At 43.7% G+C, this 13,130-nt stretch overlaps 1 protein-coding gene across 2 annotated transcripts; it reads left to right on the forward strand.

Moving 5' to 3' along the window:
- Window positions 1-1,273: 1,273 nt before the first annotated feature.
- On the forward strand, window positions 1,274-4,386 carry LOC123059351 (protein LIFEGUARD 4). 2 transcript variants are annotated; one of them, XM_044481930.1, is made up of 5 exons: window positions 1,274-1,603; window positions 2,221-2,334; window positions 3,540-3,697; window positions 3,802-3,920; window positions 4,009-4,386. In XM_044481930.1, exons 1-5 carry the CDS (start codon window positions 1,372-1,374, stop codon window positions 4,079-4,081), a joined length of 696 nt encoding a protein of 231 aa, XP_044337865.1. In that variant the 5' UTR covers window positions 1,274-1,371; the 3' UTR covers window positions 4,082-4,386. The 2 variants fall into 2 exon arrangements, with proteins under 2 accessions (XP_044337865.1, XP_044337864.1); XM_044481929.1 differs by having other exon boundaries at window positions 3,802-4,386.
- Window positions 4,387-13,130: the final 8,744 nt, after the last annotated feature.

Genomic DNA, 13,130 nt, shown 5'->3' on the forward strand with positions numbered 1-13,130 from the left:
CCATGCTTGATTGCCCCTGTTCTTTGTGTTTGCACTGACGGAGTACACGTACTGGAACCTGACAGAATAGTACTCCCTCCGTCCCAAAATTCTTGTCTTAAATTTGTTTACAAATGGATGTATCTATTTTACATTTTAATGTTAGATACATCCGTATCTAGATAAATTTAAGACATGAATTTTGAGACGAAGGGAGTTGTGAACAGGCTAAACTGAAAATAGAACGCATGGGGTGATAAGAGCGAAATGCGGGTGCTTCTTATACTCGTCGTTGTCAGATGAGAGTACAATTGGGTTCTTGTTGTTGCCTTGTTGAGTTGACGTCGAGGAAGACGCAGCGGCAGTCGCTGCCCTTGCTCGCTCTCTGGCTGCGCGCTCTGCTTCGGCAGCCTGACGGAGGACGACGTCTGCCTGCGCTGTGGACCAGGACGCAACTATGATGGCGTCATCGAGCTGCTGCTTGGCTGCGCGCAGAGCCTCATCGGCATGCGTGGTGAGCAATGATGCCTCATACAGCGGAGCTGGTAGCTCGCAGACGACTTCGTCAGGCGGTAGGTATTCATCGCCTCCAGCCTCCCTCCGTTGGGCGCACCGTCTCTCCTACACCTCCTTGAACCCCGCCTCCTCCCATGCATCTTCCAGCTCGTGCTCCCGACGGACAGCAGCGAGCTCCGCAGTAGTTGGCTCGATATCAGAGTTCGCGGTGGAGCGGCTCGAGTAGCTTCGCGTGGCCGACGAGGAGCTGCATGTCCTTGAAGACGAGCGATGCTTGTCCTGCTACCGCTAGCTCCGCAGCCCAGGCTCACCGCCGTTGTTGACCTAGCTCTCATGCTTCTTGCGTCGGGCGATACAGTGGGAAACGAGAGGGAGAGAAACTAGGGATTTGGCTGGGGCTGCAACGGGGAACGAGAGGGAGAGATGTGGAGTGCGGGTTCATTACTAGTAAAGGCCAGGGGGGTTTCTGCAAAGTCACGCAACGACTGCCTCTGCCAGCGTGGCGCCAGATGTCGCAGCGGGATTGGCTATGGGCTTTTTTGCACATCGGCTGCAAGTTTTTGGGTGCCGGAGTGTTTATGGGTCAAAAAATCACGGGCGTGACAAGTTCCTGGGCCTGCCGTGCTTTTATCTCTTTGAATTGCCTGTGTCCTTCCTTGAACCAACAAACGTATGGAGCCGCGTAGACCCCAATTTTCCAACAAGGAACCGCGAAACATTCCCACGCCTTGCATCTGCCTGACTAGTGGGCCTAGCTGGTACTAGGTGTCAGCTGATCCGCCCGTTCACATTGCTCCTCCCCAGTCACCAGCCACCAGTCCCCACTCCACACCCGCGAAAACCCTACCTCCGGAGGCATCGCCGTCGCCGGGCGTGATGAAGGGCGGCGACGTCGAGGCGGGCACCGCGGAACCGAAGGGGACGACGGAGAGCCCCGAGCTGCGCTGGGCGCTCATCCGGAAGATCTACGTCGTCCTCTGCCTGCAGCTTCTCCTCACCGCCGCCGTCGCGGTCGTCTTCGTCAGGGTCCGCGCCATACCCCACTTCTTCGTCTCCTCCTACGCCGGCCTCGGGCTCTACATCTTCATCCTCATCTTCCCCTTCATCGGTGAGGCCTCAAACCATTTCTCTCCTCCATCGTCTTTGTTACGAATTTGTGATCCAATTGCAGTTTGCAGGGAGGGTTTTCATTTTTCTTTTTTGGGAAAAAGAAACAGAGCATGTATGTACAGCCTGTACAAAATTAAATTGCGACATACAACAAGTGCATTTTAAGTGCCACAAAACAACTACTATGATGCACAATTATCGCAAGCCCCGCACCCGATTTGCGAGATCTGAATAATATTCTTGTTTTGCTCTGTCAACTGCTAGCCACTGAGCTATCTTTCTTGAATTTACGCCTGCAAGCATAAAGACTTGGAGTGATTCCCCTGAAAATAGAAGGTCGTTCTGTGTATTCCAACTGACCCAAGAGGCAAGCAGTGCGAAATTCGGACGAATTTATACACGATACTGCTAGTTGTATGCGTGCGATTTCATTATGGCTTTTGCTTTGCATTCTTTGTGCAGAGCTATGGATTACAACTCCTGATTTTTTCAGGAACGTCCCATGCACTCTTAATTTTGCTTTACTACTGTAGAATGGGATGTGGTTGCTGTGTGAATTGCAGCTGGGAGTATAATCTGTTACTCATGAAACGCTTGTCAATCTTTTGTATGCAGTGACGTTCCCGTTGCACTTCTACCGCCAGAAGCACCCAGTCAACCTGCTTCTGCTTGGCGTCTTCACAGTGGCCATCAGCTTCTCTGTCGGCTTGACATGTGCCTTCACTAGCGGTAATTGTCTTCCCACCACGTATTCTTTCTGCTCCTGCTGCCAGCTCCTAGCTTGTTCTTGACTCACTCTGCTCTGCTGCTGATGTAAATCAGCATCCTTTAATGCCCCTCTCATTGTGTTAATTCATTACATATACATGGCTAGTAGATATTTTTGTACTATTAGCTAGCTTGTTAGTCACCATGTGCGGCAATTGGTAGTTCCCTGCTGATATTGTGAAGCATTTTGTTTACGTGTGGACTGGGTTCAGAAATACATGTGACTGTAGTTGATGCATTTTCCTAGTCTGTGTTGAGGACAAATTGTAGCTGTTGGACACCATTTATGATTGATATGCTTGTCTGAGTTAGAAGCATTTGTAGTACTGCCAGCTAGCAGGAATTACCTTTTTACCTTGTTTTGCAAATTTCAGCTGTTACTTTTTGAATTCAGGAATTGGCAAACAGTAACCTTTGCTTTTCATAGAACATTAGTTGGATCTTGTATATTTATTTACTGTTTCTTCCGGCCACTATTTGTTGTAAGATACACAGTGTTGTGATAGTATCAATTTGATATAAAGGGCCGATTTGTCCAATAATATGCGAGCTGACCTGCCCAAGTTGACATGGTTTTGGCAAGGATGTGGTTTAGGTTGCAGGACTAGCTTAAACCCGTATCAAAATAGAAAGGATTTTCAGTTGATATATCATTACTAGTGTTGTGACAAGACAATAGATGCTTCATGCATGTGCTGGTTAATACATAATCTTTCGATTTAGACAAAGTTATATTGACACGCACTCTGTAATCTGTCCTCCATTTGTGTTTGCGTCAGCATTCACCACTGCATTTTGGGGTTGTACCAATTCCAAGGTTCTTTCTATCTTGTACTACATCACAGGAGGTTGCTGATAGTTTGCTTCTTCAATGCATCACTGCCATTTACTTCAGATTTTAGCATGCACGTGCTTTATTGTCTAGTCAAATTTACATGATAGTTTCTTTGGTAAAGAGATGTATGCGATGATAAGAAAGCAATTAGTTCATTTAGTAGTCCTGCTCTTCTATATATATATATATATATATATATATATATATATATATATATATATATATACATATTTGTTTACTGTTAGTATGATGTGTGTGTGTTTTCTACTTTGTCGGTATGATGGGTTTTCTTCGATAAAGAACCACCGCTAAAATAGTCCACTGTGCGCAGGCAAGGTCATTTTGGAGGCTGGGATTCTTACAATCGTAGTTGTCTTGAGCCTCACTGCTTACACCTTCTGGGCTGCAAGGAGGGGCAAGGACTTTAGCTTCCTTGGTCCTTTCCTATTTGCTTCTCTGATGATTTTGCTCGTCTTTGGGTTCATTCAGGTCAGATGCCGTCTGTTCCCTTCTCTAGTTAGGTGTGTCGCCTATTTATCTATCAGCATTCTCTATTCTACAATGCACATACTGATCATGACTTCTGTTTGCAGATCTTCTTCCCGCTGGGCAAGCTCTCTCATATGATCTATGGCGCGCTGGCGGCACTCATCTTCAGTGGCTACATTGTCTATGACACGGGCAGCATCATCAAGCGTTACAAGTATGACAAGTATGTCTGGGCTGCCGTCACGCTCTACCTTGACATCATCAATCTGTTCCTGGGCCTGCTGACTCTGTTTAGGGCGTGTGACAACTAGGCACGTCTTCCTGCCCCTGCTCTCTCGTGCTTCAAATCCCGTCGACGAATTTGGTATCCTGATGAGTCCTTGACATGAAGAATTGTATAGTCTGGTCTGTCTTGCTGGCACGGTGAAAATGTTGCTTACTTTAGTTCAGTTGATTGATCCCTAGTATAGAGGAAACATAAGAAAACCGTGCGTCGGTTCTATTCTATGGATGGTAGATGTGATGTTGTATTTAGGGGGTCTTTGACATGCTGGATTGGTGGTGCTGCGTTTCTGATATCATTTGTGTAGCCGTGTGGCTTCTGGACGAGGGCTTTCTGGTCTGTCTAGTGGGTGGCGTTTGTCCTGTACTATGAAGTAAATAGCCCAGATTCTAAGCTATTCCCTCCATATATGTCCTTTTAGTCTTTTTGGAGATTTAAATACGGATTATATAGGGATGTATATAGACATATTTTAGAATGTAGATTCACTCATTTTGCTCTGTATGTAGTCCGTATTGGAATCTCCAAAAAGACTTATATTTAGGAAAGGAGGGATTAAAACTAAAGGGACGCATGTTTTTTTGATGAAACGCTGGTGAAGCAGCTTTTCTTTTCAATTAGACGCACGTTTTCATGTATACCACTTAGAGCAACTCTAGCAGAGCCGTCATGTGTGGTCGCTGTGATATGCCAGAGAGATTGCAAAGGCAAAATGTGTGGTAGCCATCATAAGGCGAAACGTGTGGTCGCCGTCATATGACATATAGAGATTGTGAGGGTGAAACGCAGACTCAAATTAGCTAAGAAGACAATCTTCATATTTTTCACACACGTGTGTCCTACCTGTAATTGACTGTAATGGTTCTTTTCAAAAAGTCAAAATCAAAACATATTTGATTCAGACTTCAGTTCGAACAAAAGAGAAGCATTGTTCATTGTAGACCTCTTACATCAAATTGTGCATAAAAAATACATTGTGGTAGATCCACCATTTACAAAGCAAACCACAACAAAACAGTTGACATTTCTGGTGAGACTTTTTCACCTCCCAGTACATCATAATAAGACCCCATGCAAACTTTCACTCTTTTGGATCATAGTTAGGTTGGATTCATTTTTCTAATGAAAAATGCAAATGGTGCCTAAAGACAGGAAAATTAAATATATATGTATTGATTAAGTTTCCCAAACTTTCTCTAGTAGTTTGATTAAATCATGACAACAAATGTAGACTATATTGGATTGCTATTCTTACAAGCTGCTTCAAAAGGTACTACTAGTTATGAACTGTTTGAAGAGTGCACGAAGAGAAATCAAGACATGAGAACTGCCAATGTAAGATTATAATTGTCACCATCACGGATAAAATATAGGATCTAAAGCATCGCTCATGTGACATGTACGTAGAATGATTGCTCATTACAGCCATCTTACAACGAATTGTGCATAACACACACATCATGGTAGATCTACCATTTTCAAAGCAAAGCACAACAACACGGTTGCCACTTCTTGAGAGACTTTTTCACATTCCTAATTTATCCATAATAAGACCTCATGCGAAATTTCACTTTTTTGGACCATATGTTGGTTTTTTTAATTTATATTATGAAAAAAAATGCAAATGGTGCCTAAATACAACAAGTTTTTTTAGGAATATTTCAATATCCATTTGGGGTTGCTTCTTGTGCAGACTGCATATGCTGGGGTGGATGTCCCTTCTTTTTGGCACAATACAACAAGTTGGTTTGTACGTCATATACACATATAAAATTTGTATAACAACGTAAAAAATGCATTTCAATAATGTTTCTGAAAGTATAGATGAAGAGTTACGGAAGTTCTTGCATATGTTATGAAATCCCACCAATTTCTAAAAGTTCATCATTATCGCTCCCTCAATACTTCCAACCACTCCAAAAAATTTGTCCCATTATAATTTTCTGCCTCCCTCTCTTCTCCCCTAGATCCGGCACCATCCCGAAGGCGTATGGTTCCATCTCCGACAAACTCTGAAGCGGGAACATCCGCAAACCTTCTCCGCCTACCGTAAAACCTAACCATAACGACCAGGTGTTCTCCCCCTCCTGCCCCACCCAACGCCCTCTAATATTTGGATGTGCGTATAAATTTATACATGTTGTTCATTTGTCCTCTTGATGTAATTACACCTATGGTTACTTCTGCAAGAATTCCAATTCTGGATTTGTATTATGATATGAACTGCAAGTCATTCTATCTAGGTTTATAGTTATGTTCCCATGTTCTTATTAAAATTACTGTACTAATGATTTATTATGTTTTGAGGAATGTATGATTATTTCTTATTTACGTAGCATGTTATAGTTTATCCAATCTAGAAGTATGTCTCGTTCTACCTAAGACAATACAAGATTATTTATTGACACTTTGTATTTATGGATTCTTTGATAAGTTATACATATATATTCACGTCAATGATGAATGTGCATATTAGCAAGTCGTCATTGATATTCAGCTGCTGCCACCAAATCAGCACATGTATATGAGAGGGTAATGTTAGAGACCATGAAAGAGAAGACTGCTCGAATATCCGAATGTATGAAGAAACATTGTGTTGGTAATGTTGGTCTACTAGATTTTGCCTCTGTAGCACATTCTTTTGTGTATGGTGGTGCACAATAGGAAGTTGAGATAGATAAATATTCAAAGGAGGCATTTGATGTCTATGAGATTAAAATAGCCAAATAGGTCTCTTGGAAACTCTTCTCGTCAGATCCAGATTTATTGTGTATTATATTACCAGCCTTGCTAAATCATTGTTTGGAACTTTATCTCATCAAGTGCATTCCACCAAGTAGTGGATGGTTCTACAATGGCATGACACAAGAAGCGTACCAAAGCTGATGTGCCTTCCTCATTGATTCAACAAAGAAGTACAGTAAACCCAACTATCTACACGATACAACTTTGCTTGTTGATTGCAAATGCATCTCTACTATGTAATTCTACCATAACACATTTATTTAAACGTGCACTGCTTATGTTGTAACATCCATGGTGCATGATCTCTGAAAGGAAATCTTAATGTTGACTTAAAGGATGAATTTTGCCGCACAAATGCGCATTGGTATTTTTAGAGGAAAGTGCTCAGCAATGTAAATATCACACTAGGAACATATTTTGGAACGCTAATCCCTTACCGAGCATACTCAAGCAATCTCCCATTAGCCGCTCTTTACTTTATAGTCAAGCGATTGCAAACTCCTTATTTAGGCTAGCTACTTTGCGGATTAACAAGATTATCGCATTCGAGTTGTGACAATTCTCTAGCAAGTAATGAATCTGAGGTCAAAGCCAATGAGTATGCCGGATGTTGCATTTTCGTGTTGAGGGAAGGTTGGCTTGACAGGCTTTGTTCTGGATGTTGTAACCTCTTCTAATGGTCTTTGTGTGTGCTTTATTATCTCGTTGTGAGAATGGCTAGGACTATGGATCCACATGCCCCTCTAGTCAGTACTTTCTGAGTAGAGCAAGGCTTCTTCATTGGCAAATAAACGAATTAATGAATTAATTTCCTAATATGAAGTGAACTGAACTAGCATTGATCAAGTCCATGAGATCAGAAGGAGTTCTTCACGTGAAAAAGTCCACAACTTAGCTTAATTCAATAGAAAAGAAAGTATCCAATCGACTTTAGGAGCGCCACACTACTAGGAAAATGGCTATAGATGATATGGTCACTAATGGCACACCAGACATGTGGTGCGTCATTACTATATACTAATGGCGCACCATGTGTTGGGCTCCATTAGTAATATATTACTAATGGCTAATGGCGCACCTGGTGTGTGGTGCGCCATTAGTAGTTTTGAAAAAAAAAATTATTACTAATGGCGCACTGTGGTATAGTGCGCCATTATTAGTTGACATAGTAATGGCGCACCACACCCACCGTGCGCCATTAGTAGTTTTGAAAAAAAAATTGTTAGTAGTGCCGAGCCCCACCTCCCCTCGCCACCCCCTTGCCCCACCTCCCCTCGCCCCGTCGCCCCACCGTCCCAACCACCCGCCGCCGCCGCCACCTGCCACCGCCCCCTGGCCCCACCGCCCCGTCGCCCCCACCACCCGCCACCGCCCCGGCGCCCCGTCGCCCGAACGGCGCCCCCCTGGTGCCCCGCCGCCCCCACCACCTGTCCGTCGGCCCCTGCGCCCGCGCCGCCCCCAGAGCCAGGCTCGCCGCGGGCCCCCTGCGTCCGCCTCGCGCCCCCCGGAGCCAGGCCCGCCGCCGCTGCCCTAACCGCGGCCGTCCACCACCACCCCCTGCACCCGGAGCCAAGGTGAGCATATTTTTGTTTTTTTCTACTGTTTTTCTTTGCTGTTTAGGTTTAATTAGGTTATTGATAGGTTTAGGTTAGTGCTAGATTTAGGTTTAGATAATTAGAAGAAGAAGAAAGTTGAAAAAAAGAAGAAGAACTAGAAGAAGAGGAAAAAGGAAAAAAGGGAAGAAGAATAAGAAGAAAGTTGAAAAACAGAACAAGAAAGGAAGAAGGAGAAGAGGAGGAGGAGGAAGGAGAAGAAAGAAAAAGGAGAACAAGAAAAGAAGAGAGGTGGAGAAGAAGAAGATGGAAAGGAAAAGGAAGAATGCATCATTGTTTAATTGTAGAGGTTGATGATCGAAAAGTTGACCTTTCTTAGGAGTAGCATCTTCAAATAAGTAACCCTTCATGTCTTCAAATAAAATAACAGAACAACATAACTCAGAAGGGTAATATAACCAAGAATGCATCTTCGAGGACGAGAGCTTTTTTCAAGTGTTTATTTGCTGCTTCCTCATAAGCAACGAGACATCTCTGAGGACAGAACATCATTTTAGTAGGATGTAACAATCATTAGTCCGAGAAGAATGATATTAAATAACATAGTAGCCTGTGATGTATTTTCGTACCGAAAATGCATTTGGCACTAGTCCTCGCTTAACAACATCATGGGTGGGAAGCGGGAACTTCGGAAGTGCATCGGTGTAGTTGATTATCTTCTGCTCAAAATTTATGCTGCTATAATGTTGTATGATAACGTTGTAAGGGTACTAATTGGTCTCTTCTGCTGCTTATCAGAGATGGGGGGAAGCAGCCACCGCCGCTCTGCCTCACCGGGGTACGAGTTGGATACTTTCGAGTTCTTCAGTATCATACTTGGGACTTCAGTATCAGCCACGAGGTAGGTATATAAAACGAGAGATCTCCTCTTCACCCATCTCATTATGATAACTCTATTGTTTGCTACATCACTCCTTGTCCCAAATTGCAGAGGCTGCCTGACACTTTTATGAACATGCTGGGTGAAGATCCGCCAGATAATGTGAAGCTCCGACAGGCCGGCAGCGGGGTTCGCAGGATGTGGGACGTGGAGTTGGTGATCGAGGAGGGCCACATGTACCTGTGCCGTGGCTGGGAGAAGTTCTACAGTGCCTACGACCTGCGGACCGGGTACTTTCTTCTCTTCGGGTATGACGATGACGCCATAATGCTCATCGTGAAGGTTTTCAACGCGACTATGTGTCACATGCGCTACGCTGATGATGAAGATGCCTGTGCGTTCTGCCTCTTCTTATTCCTCTACATCTGGCTTTGTCTCACATCGATTGTTAACGGTCATTGTTGCATTTGGACAGGCAATGGGAGCAGCAGTAGCGACACCAGCTACAGCCAAAGCAGTAGCGATTATGGATGTAGCAAAAGCAACAGCGGTTCTAGCTTTAGCGAAAGCAGCAGCGATTCTGGCAGCAGCAAAGACAACAAGAAGGATGATCCGGACTGGAGTGGGGGAGAAGAGGAGCAGAGTGGGGATGAGGAGCTGCAGGATGACGATGGGCATCAGGCTGAGGATGACCTAGCGCTGGTGGTGGTTGACCAAGGGCAAGAGATGGTGGTGGCCGACCATGGGCAAGAGATGGTGGTGGCTGACCATGGGCAAGAGATGGTGGTGGCTGAGGATGACCTAGCGATGGTCGTGCCCATCCTGCCTGAAGGTGGCCTCGCGATGGTGGTGGTGCCTAACAATGACCACGCACCGGTGGTGGCGCCAGCAATCCCACAGCTGGGCGACATGACCACACCAATTGTGGTAGAAGTCTACATCCCACAGCTGCCTCCACCGCCTCGCCGCTCTTGGCGCATCAGGCTGAGGAAGGAGAAGGAGAAGAACAATGAGAACTGAACTATGTCAGGTATGTCAGAACTGAACTATGCTTAGTTTCCTATAGGTTAGCTCCAAAATTACTTATGTTAGCACAAAATGATCAAGTTTACATAATAAGCTTATAGTCTTCTTCTTATTCTTTTTCTTTTCCAAAATGACATATGTTAGCTTCATTTTACCTAAGTTGGCTCTAATATGCTAACTTAGAGCTTATATGCTTAGTTTCCTATAGGTTAGCTCCAAAATAACTTATGTTAGCACAAAATGATCAAGTTTACATAATAAGCTTATAGTCTTCTTCTTATTCTTCTTCTAGTGTTCTTCTTCTTCTTCTTCTTCTTCTTCTTCTTCTTCTTCTTCTTCTTCTTCTTCTTCTAACTTCTTGTTTATCATTTTGCAGATTTGATTTAATTCACAGAATCTTGCATGGATGGAGTGCTTCTTTTCCATTTGTGTTTTTGTTTTGTATGAATGTGAAACTTTTGTGAATTGATGGATAACGGTGTTGGATGAACAATGTGAAACTTTTGTAATATATAACGATGGAACTATGTGTTGGCTATGTATGTATATATGATGAAACTTGTGTGTTGGATATGATTGTTATATGAATGCTTGTTGTATATATATGTGTTGAATATCTCATACGTGAAATAGTGACCTGAGATTAAGAAAAAACGATTTTTTTAAAAAAATTGTTACTAATGACGCACTTCCATGGCGCACCTGTGGTGCGCCATTACTAAAATATACTAGTGGCGTGGTACTAATGGCGCACCTATAGTGCGCCATTAGTAGCCAAAACAGGTGCGCCATTAGTAGGCCTTTTCCTAGTAGTGCCATATATATGTTTCTATCTGAAACGGTAAAGTGAGGCTCGCTATAAGGGTCATACTAGTTCAGGATTGGTAGGAAAGTAATACAAATGACTGTAATATGACAACCCTCAGGGGAGCTAGCCTTTGTGTTAAGATTAAAAAGAAGAGTCCTCTTTTCATATGACTCGGTGATTCCATTTCTCTATCCGGCCGCAAGATTCGACCGCGTACAACATGAGCACGAGATGGGTTGGGGACTTAGAAATGAGCCATGCTCCAAGAATTTGACCCCTGAACTACCTTTGTCTGCCTTTTCTTGTAGAATCCATTCCCCCTCTTTTATATATTTCGGATGCTTTTATGGCTAGTGGAATGAGGCTCGAACCCATCAATATCGCTAAACCGGGAGAGTTACTTGTGTTGGGTTCAAAGTTTCGCTCTGCCAAGGCAAGATATAATATAATATGCATCTAGCTTTAGATGAATATAGTGAGTGTTCAGCGAAGTATGCTAGCCATTGGCCTTATGTTCAGGACACTCCTTTCTGTCTTTGTAATGCTTGGTTATAAGAGAATGTTGCTCTTTAGAAAATGTGTATAGCGGCCTTCGTCGATGTGACAAAAGCTCCAGTGTATCAGTTACAAGGCAACTAACATTTTGTCGCAGACTAAGGCATATCCTAGTGGTGGGAAGGGGCTGATGCCTTCCCACCCATCTAGGTTCAAGGCATGGTACTTGCAATTTGGGTTTATTGCACCAATTATACTGTAGGGGGTTTCCTTACAGTCTTTTTGTAAAAAAAACTAACATTTTGCCATGGAAGTTCGTGAAAAAATGTTCTTATTTTTATAGGAAAAACCAAAGATGGCGTCAAGATCAGTCTCCTTTCTCTTTTCGGGAGCAGAGCTGAAAAGGATAGGAAATTCCAATGAATCTTCATTCATTAGATGTTGATTCCTCACAACCAATCTTTGTGATGCTACGAAAGCATGGCAATTAGGATCTCAAGACGCGGCAACACCTATGATGCAAGGAATCATTGGCTTACATCATAATATCTTTTTCTTCCTCATTCTTATTTTGGTTTTCGTATCGCGGATGTTGGCTCACGCTTTATGGCATTTCAACGACCAAACTAATGCAATCCCACAAAGGATTGTTCATGGAACTACTATCGAAATTATTCGGAACATATTTTCAAGTGTCATTCTTTTGTTCATTGATATACCATCATTTGCTCGATTATACTCAATGGACTGTGGTATTAGTAGATCCAGCCATTACTATCAAAGCTATTGGACATCAATTGTACCGAAGTGCGCCTCTTAGCGAGGGTCATTTAAGTGCAACAAAATGTACCGGTGGTTTGCGAAGCATCTGGCTTACCGGTCATCTCCTATTCCCGTCGCCAAGAGACTAGAAGAACTATAGCATGCCAGAAACGTGGAGTTGAGGTGGTTAGACCTATACCCTGAAATTCTCCTAGCATAGGAGCCTATGGTTCCATTCTTGTTATTGCTGGAGGTACACATACCTCTTCACGGTGTGGTGGAGCGATATACGAAAAATAGATGCTAAGCCTGCAATGTACGATAACAGGGCTTCAGTAGTGAATCTATCAGGACCACAACAGTGGCATACAACTTTGGACCTAAGGGTTGGTATCGTTACCTTTTGGAATGGGGGATCCCCATTGGCAACACCCACGGTAGTAGTTGCAGAACTACTGGGCCAAGAGAGGACAACCTGTTGTTCCTGCTCCTCCTTCTTCTCTTTGGGGACGGAGGTCCTACGGTAGGTAAGAGAACGCATAAGCACTTGACCGAAGGGGACCAGCGCTTCTACTCCTTCATCGAGGAGCCGTTCTTGCGAGAAGCAAGGGATGTCGTGAACGATGGGAGGTCAAAGAAAGAGAATTGACCTCTGAATACAGTGATCCTATGATCCAAATAGACTCCGTCCTTTTTTAGATAAGGGTAACTCAAGAAATTGGGGGTGGGAGGTGCTGGCATAATGCATGTTGGAATGTGGGAATTCGAGGTCTCATGAACAAGTTTTTTTTGTGGACAAACATACTTCCCGGTCTTTTTTATGGATCCTTTTAGATCTACGAGCCACTACTTCCTTCGTTGGCCATCAAATCTTGGGCGCA

The sequence above is a fragment of the Triticum aestivum genome, chromosome 3A (assembly GCF_018294505.1).
Source record: "Triticum aestivum cultivar Chinese Spring chromosome 3A, IWGSC CS RefSeq v2.1, whole genome shotgun sequence".
Lineage (NCBI taxonomy): Eukaryota > Viridiplantae > Streptophyta > Magnoliopsida > Poales > Poaceae > Triticum > Triticum aestivum.

Bases quoted from the DNA above. Each gene is read 5' to 3' on its own strand.
- LOC123059351 (XM_044481929.1), top strand. From the start codon at position 1,372: ATGAAGGGCGGCGACGTCGAGGCGGGCACCGCGGAACCGAAGGGGACG. The intron at 1,604-2,220 runs GTGAGGCCTCAA...TTTTGTATGCAG, and splicing joins CCTCATCTTCCCCTTCATCG to TGACGTTCCCGTTGCACTTC. The intron at 2,335-3,539 runs GTAATTGTCTTC...CACTGTGCGCAG, and splicing joins GACATGTGCCTTCACTAGCG to GCAAGGTCATTTTGGAGGCT.